At 33.8% G+C, this 19,925-nt stretch overlaps 1 protein-coding gene across 1 annotated transcript; it reads right to left on the bottom strand.

The window, feature by feature from the left end:
- Window positions 1–690: 690 nt before the first annotated feature.
- Window positions 691–18,342, bottom strand: LOC123684828 (coiled-coil domain-containing protein 170). The gene is made up of 8 exons (XM_045624301.1): window positions 18,122–18,342; window positions 12,539–13,048; window positions 11,184–11,496; window positions 9,116–9,288; window positions 8,685–8,885; window positions 5,814–5,957; window positions 3,385–3,657; window positions 691–1,468 (listed from the first exon to the last, which is right to left on the bottom strand). The coding sequence occupies exons 1-8, from the start codon at window positions 18,221–18,223 to the stop codon at window positions 938–940; spliced, it is 2,247 nt and encodes a 748-aa protein (XP_045480257.1). The 5' UTR covers window positions 18,224–18,342; the 3' UTR covers window positions 691–937.
- Between the last annotated feature and the right edge of the window lie 1,583 nt (window positions 18,343–19,925).

Genomic DNA, 19,925 nt, shown 5'->3' with positions numbered 1-19,925 from the left:
ATTTTTATGGTTAAAAATTATATTCGATCGGTAAAATATGCGTACCGTTCTTGTTACTTAATATTTTACTATTGAAACTAGTTTTGCGAGGCGTTCTCAACGGATATAGAAGATGAAACATTCTCTCAGAGAATTCTTCTGTTTTATCCCGGGAATTTCGGGAACACTGCTTTAGAACGATCAGTTTTCTACCCCAAGCGGTTCCGTACGTCCGAGAGATGTGCAGCCCACGACACCATCTCCCGGGCAAGCAAAGAGTCACTACACATTTGTTAGATGCAAATATCATCTTTGGACAAAACCGATTATTGTAATCACTTCACTTTGAATGATGTCAGATACATGATTATGAATGCTATTTATTTTGTAAATATTCAACCAAATATTTACAATAAAATCTTTCTAGGAGATAAAGCAAACTAGGAGTTATTTAAACGGAGTGGTTTCAACAAATCGAAATTAAATCGTTATCCACAATTTCGCAGAGGCCTAGAGGGGAGGAGCCAAAAATATCTAAAAAATTGATGAGAGAATTTTACACCAATTATTGATTATTGTTCAAATTGGTACTAGACAATTACTGGTTTAGGAGTAAATAAAAAACTAATTAGTGAAATTTCGATTTTATTTCTCAATAGTTTCATTCAATCTATCATTGCAGGTTATTGAATTATTTAAAATATTATGCTGTACATGTTTCAATTCATAGACTCTGTTGAAAATAGATTCACTGAGGGATTTTCAATATGACATTCCATGTTTACATCAACTTTTATCATTCAACAACTACAGTACCTACATCCTTTATATCGTGGTTTGGAGAAGCATCCCAATATTTTCCTACAGCTATACATTATACACCAGATTGTTTTCTAGGTGTCTTCCTAATATTTCATCAGTCTATCTTCCCGATGTCTCAGACATCGAAATGCGTATGTCATATAGGCCTGGAAGGTCTCTTGAATAAATCATCGTCAATGTCGTCTATATCCACGCCATCTGTGTATCCAGAATCATCGTATCTAGACCGATCTGGTGTCCTAGAAACTCTGCTACCACCCGTTGGGCTTCTGGTGGCAAGTCTCAGAACTGGATCGTCATATCTCCGAGATACCAATGTGAAATCGTGGTGTGCATCTACCAGCTTCTGCAACCTCCCAATCAATTCGTAGTCTGGCATCGGCAGTGCAACTCCGAGGATCTTGGCAATTGAAGATTTAAAACTTTGTAGCTGAGCTTCCCTTCTCTGAATTTCCGATAGAGTGTCCTTCACTCTGGATAGTTCATCTCTTAGAAGCTGCATCGAATGCTCGCTTATATTTCTCTCTTGATCTATTGTTTCTCCAGTGGTTCTTACTTGATCCTTGAGCTGAGTAAGTTTCCTGTTGTATTTGGTTCGAAGTGTTTCCGATTCTATCAGTCTCTTTTGGAGGTCTTCTATTTTTCTTCCTCTCTCCAACGCAGTTATCTGAAACGTAAAATATCCATCTGCATATAATACGCACATGCTCAGTATCATAAAATCAAATAACTTCAGTGATATTGAAATTGGTGGAGCATATTTCGAACTTTAGAACATTAAAAAAAGTCTATATCAAATATAACCTTACATTCATTAAATCCAGACCTTCAGTCAAAATAGAATAGGTACATTGAAGAAAAAAAGATTTAGGTCACGTTGAATTATAAATAAGATAACGAAATTTCAGTGTTCAGAAGACATAAAATCATTTTTTAAAATACAGAAAATCAATGAATTATTTGAATTATTCAAAAATTACTGAATCCAAGAAACAATACGAAATAATTGGTCAGGGTAGAAGTACTCGCAGTTTCCGGTAGGAAATACTCTATGTGCAACGTTCTTCCATGCCCAAAATGATTATATCTAGATCTGTTGGTAAGTTAATTACATGAGTATGGTAGTTAAAGACTGAAAAAGTATTGACGTTGTGGTTGCGCACTGTTTCAAATATGTTTTCATTGAATTACTGATAATTTCAAGAAAATGGCATTCATCACTGTTTTGCAACAATTTCCTTGAGCAGCCGAAAAATCACATAAAAAATGATTGCTTTGTTGGTTTAGTTGTTGTTGAACATGCAGTTTTCTAACGAAAAACATGTAGCTATTATTTTTGTGTACCTTTGGTTTTTGTGATGGCAACGCATTGAAAGCTTGTCAGAGGTACAACAGGAGATTCCCACATAATAGCAAGATTAGCAATTACCATACTGTTGCTGATGGTGCTACCCGAAACAATTATTATGATGCTATGAGATGAGGAAAAATAATACATTGTGTACTTGATAATGCGGAAATAAGTACAAGATGCATTGTTACCCGTCTAAATGTTTCCCAAATTTTTGCTTGGAGAACTTTGCAAACAAAAAGTACATAATTTGCACCCAAGAGATCACATGGACTCGTATGGTCTCTAGAAGATCCTCGCGCTTTTAAAAGAAGGGATTTCCAACAGAGATACATGCCAACTTGGTCAAGGAATCAAAAGAAGAAAAACCTCAGAATGTGATTTTATTGAACCAACCACTTTAGCGTAATTAACATCGATCAAGGCCATGCAAAATGATTACCGAAAATATAAAACGCCTCTTGAATTAATGTTCAAAGGCTCTATGGTAAATACAGAACTTAGGACTCACAAGTAAGTTCTAAAAAAATATCTTGCAATCAACACCGAAGCCAGATTTGAAGAACTGCTAAATGAAGATGTTTCTATCAAACATGTCGATAGTTTCAAATATCTTGGCGTTACAGTTACCAAGGATACCATAGGTAAGGATGAGATAAGAAACATAATCTGCAATGGAAAGAAAATTGACATGCTTTTGTGGAGTAGAGTCAATTCTTTGTTATTGTGCAATGGGTGCAGAAATAAAGCGTAGAGTGTTGACAGTGGACGTGGATCTTTTACGCAGGTGTGCTGGGGTATCTAGACTTGTAAAGAGAACCAACTATGAACTGAGACAAATCATGAACGCGAATGATACGGTGATTAATAGGATTGAGAGGTGAGAGTTTAGAGAGGTTTGGCATTTCCTGATAATGTCTGATGCTCAATAGTCAAATAGAGTTTTTGAGTGGATCCCTCCCTATCGGAAAGAGGGAGGTAGTCCAAGAGGCAGAAAATAGGTTTGACAGACTTTATGATGCATATCATAATAGAACGAAGTGGAATTACCAGAACATCAGAAAGGCTGCTCTGCATTCGAACAAAAAAAAGATATCGCACAAAAATAATATTCGTAGAACAATTGCCAGTATGACCAAGGCGAACAGCGGTCCAGTCAAAAAAATCATATTTGAATGTTTTGAATTTCCAAACTTATTTTTTATGATTTGGACAAATTCATAAGAGGTTACCTTATAATCTGCAGCTTCCGCTAATTGACTATTAAGATCTCTGATATGCGACTTCGCTTCTGATAGTTGAACCTGAAGGTGATCCACTTGTTTGATCAATTTTTTGATTCGTGCGTTGGCTTCATCCCTTTCGCTCTGTAGTATGCATTTATTCTTCATATTGTCTTCTTGTAGATTTAGTTTCCTTCTCAAGAGATCTAGATGAAGATCTTTCCTCTGCACCTGTTCTCTCAGATTCCGAACTCTTCTTTGGAGTTGATATACCAAAGCAGTCTATACAAGAATTGATTTCAATCAAATCATATTTTCGGGTGATATTTTCAATGGAAATAAAGTTGAATTTTCTCATATATTCCATATGCATTATTCCAAAAATATGTCAAATCGGAATGGCATGCGGATTTCTATAAGAGTCTCTATTCTCTCAAAGTAGGTTAATTATTGAAGCTCTACTATATTTATTACAGGAGACAAATACTGCTCTAGTGTGGATAGAGGATGTCTCAAACTTTATCGGCCATAGCTGAACTAGAGGATCAATAAATGTGGTGGCAAATGTTAATTGCTAAGCTGCATTTACACTAGGTGCGATTTTGTCTCGGAATATTTTCTAGAGGAACTTCTAGAGGTTTTCGCTCAGTGTAAACGTGAAAAGAATGTCGCTAATGTAAACGCAGCTTTAAAAAATACAGAGTGATGAAAGTTAATTATAATTTATCTCCATATCGTAAGAGTCCCTTTATTCTGCATAAAAAACTTCTTATTTAACTAATAATAATACATCTAATAACAGATGTTTGAATACTCAATACTCAAAGTTTGTTTTCATCTTTGAATAGATAATGATTTGTACATTTAATTTCGCATTAAATAGTGTCATCAATGTTAACAACACAAAAGTTATTATTAAAGAGTACTTTATCCGCATCAAAATTATTGTAATTTCACGAAAATTGCGTATTACTTTCAGCCACTTGTAAATTTTGGCGTCTAATATTTGCCATAACATTTATTGGAAGAAATTTTCTTTATTCGAACTCTAATATGCCTTCTGTACTATAGCCAATAAGTCTGTTATTGAGAGAAATCGAATAAATTGCCTAAGAAGAAGCCTTTTGTTGACTCTAATGGTATAGGTTTTATCTATTCAGAAATATATTTTGTATTTGTATTACAGTGGAATAAACAACTTCATTCAATTATGGAGAAGTTCATAAGAATTACTTGGTGGGGAACTTTGGCTAGCATGTGAAAAAGCAGTGGTTTTACGATTAGGGACTACTGAGGCCACCTGAAAATAACCTAAATATTTTCAAGCTAAAGTGAGGATAACCTAAGGCTTACTTCGCGCAAGGAACAATCGTGTTTTGATTTTTCCCGTTGCAGACGCGGTAGTGTTCCATATCCACAGCAAAGCAGCTAACATTTTCAAAATACACAATTAAAAACACAAATCTGAATATGTACAGGTATAAGAAGTACAGCCCTGACTATAGGGGCATGAATTCTGTTGATAATGACAAGTTTGAATTGAATTATTTTGAAGTATTTTGATTGCTTAATCATTCAGGACCAAAATTTGTAATGATCCTGCAATTACAAGTTCGTTATTTTGCCACTGATGATTTGAAAAGTGTTTGTAACTACCTATAGAAACATTGGACCATATTTATTTCTATAAATCTGCTTTTTTTTGTTTGAGATGTATTCCTCAAATTTCAGTCAAAAGGGAATATTCAGTCAAAAGGGAATATTCTTATCTTTACCTCTTTTAAACAATGTTATATTTTTATTTTTGACTATGCTACTGCTTCTGTGTAATTTTATATCTACTGATTTTTCAAATGCTCGTCTCTTGGAAATTTTGTTTTGATAGCATCAAATGGACCATACAATTTTCAAGAAGAATATCGACAAAAAAAAACTAATGACAATAGATCAGATCGGGTTGAATTTTTTGGGTACATATATGAAGAATCATAATTTCAAGCCCCTTGCTAAATTTTATGCTGACAGTCTCATCAGAATCATAAAAAATTCAAGAAGAACGTCGAATGGAGGAAAATGGAAACCTCATATAGATATATAAAGGTTATGTGACCTCCAAAGATTGGTGAATTGGTGAATTAATGATGAGCAATCCAAAGCTCCTGTCTTCACTTCAGTGCTTTCCTTATTTTTTCAGTGGTAATTATAGCTGAAACTATAAATGAATTTGTAAACTACAGAGGTGAAAGAAAAAAACATTTGTTTGACTCTTAGTTCTATATAAAACATTATTTTCTTCTTTTGGCGTAGAATAAATTGTGCCTATTAATAATCTTGATTAAATACTATTTCAGTAACCGAAAATAAATGATTTCATTAGATATTACCATCGTATTGTGAAATTAAAAATATTTACAGAAAAAAAACGAAATAATGCTTACCTTATCAACTAACTTGTCACTTTCTAATCTGGACAATTGTTCAGCTCTCAGCAAAAGAGATTCTGTATGCAAATCCACTCCGATATCATTAGCCATTTCTTCCATATTTAGAGCTCTAGCAAGACGTTCCAAAAAGTTCAAAAACTGAAAGAAATGTACTCATATTATGATGAATATCGGTTATCATCAAAAGTTCACTATATAAGTAACAAAGTTATAAATATTTGAATTTTTAATACCCCAAAGGATGGCTAAAATATTTTTGGTATATTCAACTGTATATAATGGTAACATTTCAGTTATACCTGATCAAAATACCATACATTTTTCATATTTTCAATATGAATTTTAAGAGGATATAGCTTATCAGTGAAACTGCAGATTTTAAGGAAAACTATCTTGGTAATGAATATTTTAAATGACTAATGAATATACATCAGATACTGAAGAAAAATCAGCAAATTTCATGTTTCTTTTTTAAATTTCAGAGCTAATTGAACCAAATAATTTCAACTTCCTCAGCTTTATAATAATTAATCACCCAAGGATTTTTGAAAGCAACAATGGGTAGTTTTAAATGACTAATGAATATACATCAGATACTGAAGAAAAATCAGCAAATTTCATGTTTCTTTTTTAAATTTTAGAGCTAATTGAACCAAATAATTTCAACTTCCTCAGCTTTATAATAATTAATCGCCCAAGGATTTTTGAGAGGAATAGGTACCAATGAATACTTTTTATAATGAAAATTTATGAACGAATGAAAACGAGATTCAGAATCTTCGAATCTGACCCCACTTAAAATCCTTCAGAATCAACGAGAAAGCATCGGTATACATTTCAAAATTACCCATCTTTCCGATTTGTTTGGGTACATCGAACTCGTTCTTGTTTTCCGTACATTTGAGAAAATAAAGTTTTTTTAATGATAACCAAAATCTCTTTCAGTGAGTTCTAGGAAGTTAATTCATTACTGTTGGTAGAATAGAAAGGAAGTTACCAAATAAACACTTCCAGTTGAACTTATACACCCACTAAAAAAACAAACACAATTGAAAATACATCTCACATCATATGTGTTAATTCCTGGAAAAGTTTGATCGTTGAGAATTTGAATGAATACACACTTTATTCTAGATGTTGTTTCGATGTTGATACATAGAGTGCCCATACGCCCCAAACATAAACATGACGTCAAAGAAACCTCGAAGTTTATATTATGGATCTAGTTTTCGTTCCTTCAGATGTAAAATGATTCCTGTTCAATTGGGAAACTTAAAATTATATTTTTTTAAGGCTGATTGGAATATCTCATTTATATTATCATTTACTGGCATTCAAAACAAAACATTCTGCGTGATAAGTGGAAAGCGCATGTTATATTATACTGAAGAGCTAAAACCAGTTGGAAATTATTTTTTTTCGATTTATAAGTATTTACTTCTTTTTTTTTCAAAGCAAAATGGCCATTTGCCTAATATTTTTCCATCCTTGATAGCATACCTGTCTCAATAGAATAAAATGAACATCCATTGATTTCTCTTAAAAAATATTTGTTTTTATTCAATATCAACATGACACTCGTCGAAAAAGCTCACTGCTGATACCTCACTCTAGTATAAAGAAGAGATAGAGAAGACTCAACAAGATTCAAAGTACAGTGCTGTTAAACTTTATGATAGACTCCCCCAAGACTATAAAACGCTTTCATTCAATGAATTTAAAGGGAAGGTGAGAGATTTGAAACATTTTACGACTCGAGGGAATTTTTACTCTAAAATATATATAGTTTGTCTAAAGTTCGTCCTCTGTTATATAACTATTTGTAAATATTTGCTATTATGACTTACCATTTGATTATTGATGGTGCAGTTTTATGCTTGTATCTCAACATGTCATAAATAAATAATAATATTCATTATACAGGGTGGCCATTTGAAAACGAAACAGACGAGATTACAGACGAAATAAAGTTTTTCGATAGAAATGCTTGGACAGGTCGATTTCTGTTTCGAGGGGGACAACTTAAGATGTAGGTTACGGACGCATAGCGCTTCAACCCTTGCTACTACAACCCTTACCCCCAAATTTTGAATAGGGAAGATGGGGTAAGTGATACCTCAATTTAAAGGTATTTTTATACTGATTTCAGCACAGTAATTGTTTTTTCATTTTATGCATTAGTTCTCGAAATATTCTTAACTAAGTATTTGAAAATGAAGTAGTGTTTTCATGGCACTTGTAGTGTTTTGTGAAAAATCGACATTTTGAGCTTCAAAACAACCATGACTGTGGCTTCCTTCCTAACTAACTAACGCATGAATATTTCGAGAACTAATGCATAAAATGAAAAAACAATTACTGTGCTGAAATCAGTATAAAAATACCTTTAAATTGAGGTATCACTCACCCCATCTTCCCTATTCAAAAATTGGGGGTGGGGGTTGTAGCAGCAAGGGTTGAAGCGCTATGCGTCCGTAACCTACATCTTAAGTTGTCCCCCTCGAAACAGAAATCGACCTGTCCGAGCATTTCTATCGAAAAACTTTATTTCGTCTGTAATCTCGTCTGTTTCGTTTTCAAATGGCCACCCTGTAAAATCCTATGAGTTGTTAAAATTCCGCTAACAATCCAAATTCTGATATAGTCAGAAAAAATATTCAATTTCTTTTTTGACAAGATAAATACCAAGTTAGATACGAATAAGATTATTTATAAGACATATTCAGGAACAACTCACATTTCAGAAGGTACAGAATTCTAAAATTCATTAAAGAAATGAGCAACTATCTAGTTTCGATCATTTCAGCTAGGTAATCCAATAAATTATAATAAGATAAATGAAATACAAATAGGTACTCTCCTCACCGTTTGCTTGTCCCTCCTGAATCCATCTTTAGCCATTTCGCAACTTGTTATATCATTCTCAGCTTTATTCAAACGAGATTCTAAATGAGCTTTTTCATCTTCAAGACTTCGTATCCTGGCAGTGGCTTGATCATACAAGGATATCTGACGAGAAAACTGCTGCTGCTCGGTATTGAGGTTCTCTTTTGTTGATTCCAATTGCTGAAGATTGAAAAAAGACCGAATAAGTAATTATTGTAATTATTCAACTTAGATAATGGGTTTGCGGAAAGTGTCGAAGGAGCTCAAAGTTCCTGGTTGCACCTCAGTGCTTCTATTTACTTTTTATATGTATACATGTGCTCTCGAAGGGTGCAATTTATATCATAATATTTTATGTTTCTTGAATTGAATCAATTCAATTTATAGCATTATTGAAACTGAAATTTTACCGCAGTTTTTTCCTTGATCTCCGTCGTTAAATCTCTTATTCGATCCTTGATTGTTACTTCAAGAGACTCGACGAAACGTGAGGGTGTGCTCAATAAGATGGCCAATGATTCCAAAAAATGACGATTTTCATTCTGGATACGCTGTATTCTTTCATCACGTGTTTTTAATTCCTCTGAAATCAAACCTCTTTTAATTTAGGTTGAAAGAATCCATTCGATATGAGATATGACTAAAATTGCTACTAATATAGAACATCTAAATCAAATCACTTTATTGTCTCACCAACGTTTAAATAGATTCAGGATACCCCTAATTCAATGCTAACTGAGAGCATTTCCAGAGCTATAAGATTTGGAAAAAAATCTTCCCGATCTCCTTTTTCGAAATAATGAGATATCAGAAAACTAATCATATATATCTTAATTAGCTCTTAAGTTACAGCGAGTTTCTGAGAAATGGCTGTTTCAAATCGAACAGATCGGAATAAGCCAAAATTTAGTTAGGGTATGTAACATATTCAGTTGAATGATAATGCCGAATTTCTTGAGAATCTCATTAGAATTCCCAATCTATAGGGTGTTTTTTTTCGAGGTATATAACTTTAAGTTGGCAATACTGTTCAAGATGGCTACCGATTTAACAGCTGTCAAGTGATTTATTCTCAGTTTGGTTTGGCAATTTATCGTGAATAGACTCAAGCCTGAACAACGCTCGCAAATAGTGCAATTTTATTTCGAAAATAATGGTTCTGTGCGGAATACGTATCGCGCACTACGTCCATTAGCGATGAAGCGCACTTCTGGTTGAATGGCTACGTCAACAAACAAAACTGCCGCATTTGGAGTGAAGCTAATCCTCAATTGTATGTTGAAACACCGTTACATCCAGAAAAAACTGACTCTTTGGTGCGCTTTATGGGCTGGTGGAATCATTGGTCCGTACTTCTTCAAAAACGAAGATGGCCAGAAAGTTACAGTCAATGGTGATCGGTATAGAGCCATGATTACTAACTTTTTCATTCCTGAATTGAACAACCATGATGTCCAGGAGCTGTGGTTCCAACAAGACGGCGCAACATGTCACCCACCTCGTGCCATAATCGATTTATTGAAAGACACGTTTGGTGACCGCCTAATTTCACGTTTTGGACCTGTGAATTGGCTTCCAAGATCTTGTGATTTAACACCGCTAGACTACTTTCTGTGGGGCTATGTAAAGTCATTGATCTATGCGGATAAGCCACAAACCCTTGACCATTTGGAAGACAGCATTCGCCGTGTTATTGCCGATATACGGCCACAAATGTTGGAAAAAGTCATCGAAAATTGAACGTCCAGATTGGACTACATCCGAGCCAGCAGTGGCGGTCATATGCCAGAAATCATATTTAAAATGTAATGCCACAATATTATCTTGCGGATAAACAAAATTCATGTCAATCGAATAATCCATCGTTGTTTTTTTATTGCAATTTGAAGTTCTATAGCTCTAAAAAAAAACACCCTTTAGATAGAAAAATCAACAGAAACAACATCATTTGTCCCAATTAATCTTTATTGCATTGCATTAATCTTCAATATTTTAATAACAGAAGAAGTTCCTGGTGAAGAATCCCTCCTACAAAATTGATGAGTTACCTAATTCCAGTAAGTTATTATATAGATGGCTAAAATTTTTTTTTGTTGATGGCATCGACTACTACAGTCATTAGCCTTGTAAAGATATATGTAGATTTCAATCAAAGAGACTATATATGGACACATCGGGAAACAAATTCACAAACACAGTGTATAACAAAAATTTGACTAGAATAAAGAGAGATTCAATTCATTGCGTATACTTTGGTATTTTTTGCAGTCTACCAATATATGATAAACTGTGAGTACCTGATTACAATCTTCATACCTAAATAAATATTATTTTTATTATTAATAGGCGCATAAATGAATGAGCGCTCGAAAGCTCATGGCTCCAGGTCAGTGCTTTTTTCAAATTTTTATATGAAAATTCAATAGTTTTGAATAGGTACACTCTTATATCTAGATTGATGTTGATCATATATTTTACCTCTCAACTGGCAAACTGTTGCTTCCTGCTGGGCGAGATTTCCACTTGCAGAACCCAAACTTTTGTTCGAATAGGAAAGCTTTTCTCTCAGTTCCACCAACTCTCTCTCATTTGATCTGTGTAGCATCTCCAACGATTCTTTTTCTTGCTTCAGCCTGTCGATTTCCAGAGCTTGAGATGCTGCTTGCCTCTGTAGGCATTCCTTATCCGATATTGCCCTTTCTAAGTTTTCTCGACACGTTCTCAATTCAAGTTCCACCGTTGCTAACGTGTCATTAATGTTGGTAGTCCTGCTCCTCAAACGGGAAGTGTCCTAGAGTTATGGAAAAATGTTTTTGCCTGACAAGCTTATTGAAGAGGCGATTTAAGCTCGAAATATCACTACTAGATTTTGATTTGCTATTGTACAGGCTGTCCCAAATTTGATGAACTCTGAAAGTATCTAGAGAACTATAAGATTCAGAGAAAAAATCTTCAAGAACCCTCGATCGATTAAGATATCAGAAAGCTGATCCTAGATGTTTTGATTCGTTCTTGAGTTATAGGACATACTGTTTTGAATATTTCGCTAAATCTTGGTTTTTGTTCAAGATGTTCGAAAAATTCTTAAACATTTTTTTCCGTCATGTTTACAGATGATACTCAGAATAGATCGTGCAAATTAATTACCAAATTAGAGTTTTAGAGGAGAGTTAGTGTTTTTAATGGGACTCCTTTATATTTTTCAACAGTTTTTAAGCTCCAGATTTTCCGGTTTTTCAAAAATGTCATCCGTTTCAAAGATGTTGAGTTCTTCGACTTAATTTTTGAATTGGCACATCTTGTATTATAAATATTTTTCACTTATTTTCATTTTCCCTGTAACTCGAGAACGAAGCAAAATATTTACGATCTGCTGTCTGATATTTTATTATTTCGAAAAAATAGATAGAGGGTCCTTGAAATATATTTTCTAAGTCTTATAGTTCTAAAGATGCTTTCAGTGAGCATCGAATTATGGACACCTTGTACTGCAGCATGAGTTGATTATAAAATTTAGATTCGAAAATATGTAGTTCGTTTCATATAATAAGATAAAAATATAGGTTAAATAAATACAATAAATAAATTCTGGAGCGGGACTAGTTTTTAAAATGACTGGGGTATTATTTATTATTTATTTATACCAACCTTTTTCGATAACCAAATATACAGAGTGCGTTTTTAGTAGTTTAGTGTCATTCATCTCGGAACGGATTGAACAATTTTTATAGATTATAATGAACAAATGAAATTTGTTATTTCAAATGTTATTTCTACGGCGTTATCAGCCTGTGATCGAGCCTTACTCCATAGATGGCTGTACGATTCCTTACCTGTACTAATTCTGAAGCCTTATGCACTAAAGCTTCTGGGGACATATGAGCACTATCACTTATATCCGACCCCAAAGCAACACACAATCTCCTGATGAAATCTTGCATCTGCAACCTAGCAGATTCCTTCTTCTGCTCTTGAGAAGTAAGGTCCATTTCGGTGCTCCTCAATTTCTGTTCCAAATCTTTTATTTTTTCTTCATGGTATTTATTGTCTCTTAAGGCAGTTTGATAGGCTATTTCGCTCCTACTCTGGGCCGAGTATAGGTTTCTCTCTCTGTCTTCCAGGTCGTGAATTCGTTTCTTCAGCGATGATATTATGGCATTCTGACGTGCAGATTGCTCTCTCAGCTGCTCTGCCTCCACCTGAAGCTCTAAGCATCTTTGATCTCGAGATCTGAACTGGCACCTCATATCTTCCAATTCTGCTGTGAGTCGATCTCGCTTGTACTGAAGAGCAGCTAACTCGCTCTTTAGGGCAGTTGTTATGTCCACTTCGTTTTCATCCATCTGTAATCAAACATTCAAAACAATATATGGTTAATATGAGCACAAAATTTTTTCATAATTCATAAACATTATCATTGTACAATGCAAAATTTTCAATTTACCATAAGGTTTAAATTATTTTCAGTGAAACCTTATGAGTTCGTTACATGCACTGAAATGTTTTTTTTAGTGGAGGCTTTCAAGCTGAAAGAAAATATTTGAAGAGGTAATTTTTCTGCAGAATACAATAATATTTTACTTAAGACCTCTTCCCTTCGAAATAACAGCCCTTCAATGTCAAAAGAGTTTTTTTTTCATTTTTTTCATGGTTTTTATCTTTCCGAATTAATACCCTAACAGGGTGAAAAATATTTAATGAGATGAAATCTTTCGGAAATATTGATTTAATCCGTGTATTTCCTTTAAGAGTTCAACTTTCCTTATAAAACTACAGAGGGAGTCATTGTTCAAAAAAAATCAAGTATAAATATATCATATGATGTTAAAATGACAATTTAGTTGTTCTGTTTTTCTCATTGTCTAGACTGCCTAGAGGGTATGTAAAAAAGTAAAATAAATCAAAAAAAAGATTAAGACCAAAAATTAATTCTGCTGAAAAATTACCTCTTGAATTTTTTACACCATTTCACAAATAGAAGAGTTTAGGATTGAATTCAATTATGTCCATCTGTTTGGCTAGCAAACTGAATATGAAAACGGTAACTCTCTAAGGAAACGAAAAAAAGGATGCTCGACAGATAGACACGAAACCAAAGTAGTTTAATATGATCTGAAATGCATCTTTCAATTGAAAATTCTGAAATCGAAGAGAAACATTTTTTTTTCATCCCAAAAGTGATCACAACGCTTCTACTACCATCGGTGGACTCGGAAGCAGAAACCTACATAGAACATATTCAGTTCTCAAAAGAAATATGTGTAGTAGTTAACAGATGTCTAAATGAGTGATGATCAAAAGAATGAATCTTAAACCGACCCTTAAACATTGTATTGATTTAAAACTTTGTGGTATGACTATTGTTCAACAAACAATCAAATAATAAGATCGTATAAAAATCGTATATGAATCAGCTCCAGCAGAAAATTTTTAACTGAAAACTGAAAATGGTTAAGGTAGGTATTGTATAACTTTTTCAAAAAAAACTAAATAGAGAAAATGAGACTTGCGAATGTATGAAATTGAAAATCCTCATAACGAATTTTTTTAATATTCCTTTCATATCCATATATGTAGTTGTAACTTGTAACTTTGCAGACGTAATGTTGTTATTTTGAAATTCTTGGGAAATTTGTAGTTTTGGAAACCATCAACCAATAAGAGAACTTCGGATAAAAAATGTAATACTATCGGTCATTTTTATGCTTCATTCATAAGAAAAAATTTTTGAAGTCACGAAAATCAAAGTAACCCAATAAAAACCTTAATGAAAGACTATCGTATTCTTAGGGAACTCAAACATGAGAATCATCTTTTCAAAGTAATCATTTTTTTTTAGCCAATTACTTATAGTGCTCATCAATGCTTGTGTCAGTTTACTCACACAATAGTTCACAATTCATTCTACTTTTCATCCTCTACGTCTAGATATTATATCAAAACTACCACGGCAACTGACTAAACCTTCGTGTCGTTGATGGTAGGGAAGATTACCTACTAACGTTTGAATTGATAGTTTAAAACGCAAACTCAGACCCAGAGGTAAAATTTACATAATGCGAAAAATCAATCTCTGATTGGAAAGACAACATGCAAAAAATAACATAACCTGTACAAAATACCATAATCCATCTAGGATGCAGGAGAAAAATACCTAGATCCACTGGAATTTCTGGTCAAATTTGGTTTGTTTTTGTGATTGATATTGTTTAAATGTCTTCTAATTTGAAGACTATAAGAAAAAGAAATGCATAAGATGAACGTCCACAGTCTTGAAATTCTCCCAAAGTATATATTGATGTGTTTAAATAAAAGTTTTTCGAAATAAATTGGAAATATTAATTTGTTCTTCCATGAAATTTTTGCGCCTAACATCAATTCAAATAGAAATTATTTGGCCTAGCTAATTGTAATTCCCATTTTCTCTTTAATATATTGATAAGAATTTCCTACCTTCATCTTTTCCTTAAAGAAAAATCAGAAGAAGATTCTTGTTAGGACAGGCTGAAACCCATAATGGTATTCTCTTTTGAAGGAGTCTTGAGGTTCAATTTTCAGGGTTAGGACTTCAACGTGTTCACTCAAGGACATGAAAACGTCGAATATTCTGGAGGAATATTATCATTCATATTTCGCACTCCCATTGAAATATAAAATTTTTTTGGTAATACAAATTTCAAGTTTCTCCTAACGAGGATTTTCATGTTTAAGGACTGCCGGAATTGAATTTGACTACATATTCGACATTAGTGATGGAACCTTATCAGTTGAAATACTCGTAATTCCCAGCTCAAAATTGAACGAGCGCTCAAAAAGCCAACTGGATAACTAGAAACCTTTTCTTTCGAGAACGGTGTTCATGAAATAGAAATTATCACGATGAAGTAATATTCAATATTCACAATCTTGATTCATCACTTCAGATTTAAGTAAATTTTCTTCATAACAATCACTCGAAAATAAATTTGTTCAACCCTTTCATCTTAATTCCTTCTTCATTGCAAAAGATTTCCTTACAGAAAAGTGGATCAATATTCGCGTAAAGCAAATATTTGACCTAAAATTCGGTACCAATACGTTGAATGACATTTATGGAAGGGAAGATAAGATAACCATGTCATTTCCATGTTATTGACGTTCTCGAATAAGACAATGCTAAAAGGGAAGAAAGGATTTCAACATAATTCCACTTTCATTAATTCGACAAAATTTCTATTAAAGGTTACGAATGAATTAGTATATAGATAATGTTGAAGTTGAAAAATTATTTCAATTATTATTTCCGATATTGCAAAAAATGTTGTTTGTGTTTCAAGATTCAAGTCATGAATAATATGAACATCCGATCAATTTTAAAACCTTAAAAAATAGGAGTGCTGTGGTGAATTCAAGAGCCTTTGAGTGCATGGTCATTTATGCAGCAATTGCACCCTTGGAGACTACATAACTGTATAAAGGTAGATATGTGGTGTTCAATGGTCTATTTAGGGCATGAATGAACGAGAGCTCAAATGCTGACAGCATGTCAGTACCTACTTCCTTGAATTTTTCCGATATTCTGCTTAAATTTTCTGCAGTAATTACCGCTGCTTGAAACACAACATTTTTCTTGAATTTTTTATGGCTCTCGTTATGCAATTCGCACGAGGCCACATTCAAATGCAAAATTTCATCTCGATCGGATCTGGAGTTTTGAAATGAATAGGAAATAAAGTTACGAACAGCCATATTTCGGAATCGCTATTAGGATTTTGCCCATGCAGAGGGGTTTATACCACGTAGCATTTGCGTGATCAGCCAAATTTCAACTACCATTTTTCCTCAGCGTTTATGAGATCCCACCATTTTTCAGGATGAGTGAAGCGTTCCTATGATTTAGCGTCCTTTTGTACCACATACAAGAATTCAAAATACGCTTTTACGTCATTAATTTCAATTTTATAAAAACCGCAATTTCAGCCTTTGATAAGATTTTTGATCTAATATTTTTATGAGAAAATTCATGAAAGAAGAAATAATTATTCGGAAAGCTATATCACTCATATATACATATTTATTTGTCAATAAAAAATTCATCTAATTATTTTTTCACTCCAAAAAATTTATAAATAAGGACTTTCCGTTTTGACGAACTCTTTGAAAAGATTAATAGCGAAAACCTCATATAAATCCATTTGTCTCTAGCGTAAAATAAAGCGTTCTCATTTTTTGAACTGACCGCTGAAATGGTTTACACTTTAGACCTCTATTAACGACTTCAAACGAGACATTCGAGACCCAAACAATTTCAAACTATTTATGTTATACCTCCTACGATTTCAATTCCAATTTAAAAAATGTCCTATAAACACTTCGTTTCCAAAATACAGGATGAAGTTTTATTTCATTTTCAAGTTTTTGCTCATAGCATCTTCCGTTCACGAGATATAGGTATTCAACTTAAAATTGGCCCAAATATTCCAATTTAAAGATTTCATCTTATGATATGCTAATTTTGAATGCAAATCTATAGAGGGTGATAGTTTTCTGAAACAGTGCTTGCTTCTTTCCTCCATAATTTTTTTGGTGTGGACTTCTGGTAGTTTGAAAAATGTAAAAAGAAATTTTGGTTCAGAACTACACTTTTTGGTTTCTAGAACTTTTGTTGTATCTGCTACCGATTTCGAGATAAAAAATTAAACAATTCTCTCGCAATTTCCAGGAAAATCCAAATTATTGTGAATATCCAGGTAGTACGCTAATACCAATTAATTAATTATATATACCTAAGTTTTTGTATCTCGAAAACAAAGAATTTTCGGGTCCATGTTTAAAGGACTTTTTTTTTTAAATTACCCAAAGAATCTCTCATTTACCTTCGTACAATTTAGGAACACTGTACATAAAAAAATCATTTAAAGCATTGGCAAGATTTCGTGTTTATAGCGTATTCAAACCATAGCAGCATGTTGTCATCATTCATGCTCCAATTGCACCCTTGCAGACCACGTATCTATATTCAGTTATGTCGTCTCCAAGGCTGTAGTGGAACCTTGAATGACGTGCTTTCTTCATTTTTAATATGTAGATTAAAGTGCATGCTGATGGTTAGGACGACTTGTTTAATTTTTTTCTGTTTTTTGGGTAACAAAAAATTCTTATTCTTATTCTTATTCGATAAAATATGTATAATTTGTACTCAATTTTAAAAATCATTCCAAAATATCGATTGCTATAGTTTACTCTTCAAGATTTCTACCAGTCCGATTCAATACAATATCAACTTCATTCAAGACAAGCATTGTGACTCCAAAAGAAATTTTCGAAGAATTATTGTTCAAATCAATGTCTGAACCACCAAAAAAAAATTGATTTGTACGGATGTCGACACGTCTACACAGAAATTGTGAAACATTCGAGGCAGTATCTGCACTAACCTTGTTTCCTCTACAGAGAATGTCAAATATCTGCCAATCCTCTTCAGCGTTACCGGTCACCCCTTTCTCTCCTACAGGATCTGTAGACGTTTCTTCGGCCATATTATCTCATTCTTCTGTCCCCCAAACGCCATCGATGAACGGTTGATAAGAAGAATGAAATTCATTTGTTTGTATACAAAAACGAATTCCTCAACTCAAAAATAATCCCCGCAGGTTTCAGTTCGATTCATTCTGTGGTTGTCTGATCGATAATACCAAGGTGAATAAAAACAGTTATGAGCTGTAACGTCACGCAAAGGGTTCCTGATGTTCTTGATACAACATGAGTTTAAACCTCAGAGGAAAGGTTTTCTTCCCCATGAGGATTGAACCACTTGAGGGAAAAATTTTCAAAATGAAAACTACAGTTGTTCGTATGTGGATTTTTGAGCGCTCTTTTCCCAAACAGGGCGAATTTCCACACGATGTCCTCATTTTTCGAATTGTGAGCCAGGATTAGTGGCGTACCCAAGGGGGGGATAAGGGAGATATATCCCCCCTTGCGGTTTCCATGATAGCAATTTCTCCAAATTTTTAGGACCCTAATAGTAAATAAATATAATCATATTACATCTAATTATCCCTAAGTCGGCACATTGGATTCCATTACGCACTGTGTTAACATTTTCACTAACAAAAATAGTTTAGTTTAGTTCAGTAGGTTTGGTATATTCTATTGACTATGTGGCGGCTTCTCATAAAGCTCCACATAGCAACAATAAACACAGCACTCGGTGGCCTAGAGGTTAAGAGTGCAGACTCACTCACCGAGATGCGACAAGGTGCCGGGTTCAAGTCCCGGCGGCTTCCGATAATAATTAATTCCCCAAGCGTCTGTGACACGGCACACACAAATATACCAAAGTCACACTGATGAGTCCGGTGTGTATACCAGGGACGAAACGCATAAGTAGGCATATGTGAAATCCTACAACTAGTTTTGAGGTGGACGACGTAAAATGTTTATATTATATTCCGTGTTTACCTTTAAATGTGTGTTAAATGATCTCAAAAACAAATCAAGATCTTATTATGAGTAAGCTTTTCAGGAAAACTTCTTCAAAAGAAGGAAAATTAATGCAGGCGAATCTTAAAGCTTTCAGCGTTTGAATACAACAATCGACCCTTCAACAAGTGAAAATCAATCTAAAGAAGTGTCTGTAAATTCAAAGGACATCGGAAAGGAATAACAATTTTTCTTCTTTATCCCATCAACTTTACCCGGATTGTTAGTATCATTGATAACTAACATACCGTGTCAGATCCTTGATTATTTTCACAGCAAAAAATATCAAAAAAACATTATTTTAAGCAAAGAATATCACAATCATGTACCAGTTTTGAAGTAAGGTATTATTATTACTATTCACTGAATCAGGGTCGTTGCGATTCTGTTAGCCTTCCGGGAACTGCGACCAATTTGATATTTTGTTCTTAATTTAACCCTACCTATTAATACAAACCCAGAAAAGCAGTCGATACGGTTAACGAAACCGATAGCATGTTTATAGGAGCCTTGACTATTACTTCTTGAGTATCCAGAACTGTTTCCCATGTGAGTGGTTTTAAGGCCAGTCAGCCCTGGACATTCGCACACTATTTGAAATATATCAAATAGCATGCTTATAGGAGCCTTAAGGCTCCTGTGCAAATGTCCGGGGCTGACTGGCCTTAAAACCATGGGAAACAGTTCTGGATACTCAAGTAGTAATAGCCAATTGGCTATTACTACTTGAGTATCCCGAACTGTTTCCCATGGTTT

This window comes from Harmonia axyridis, chromosome 7 (assembly GCF_914767665.1).
Source record: "Harmonia axyridis chromosome 7, icHarAxyr1.1, whole genome shotgun sequence".
NCBI lineage: Eukaryota > Metazoa > Arthropoda > Insecta > Coleoptera > Coccinellidae > Harmonia > Harmonia axyridis.
The sequence above is the reverse complement of the archived record's forward strand: the minus strand, read 5'-3'. Positions and strand labels throughout refer to the sequence as shown.

Coding starts and splice junctions, on each gene's coding strand:
- LOC123684828 (XM_045624301.1), bottom strand. CDS start 18,223: ATGGCCGAAGAAACGTCTACAGATCCTGTAGGAGAGAAAGGGGTGACC. Junction 8,886..9,115: donor AGATCAAGGAAAAAACTGCG/GTAAAATTTCAG, acceptor TTCAATCTTCAG/CAATTGGAATCAACAAAAGA. Junction 1,469..3,384: donor CGGAAGCTGCAGATTATAAG/GTAACCTCTTAT, acceptor TTTACGTTTCAG/ATAACTGCGTTGGAGAGAGG.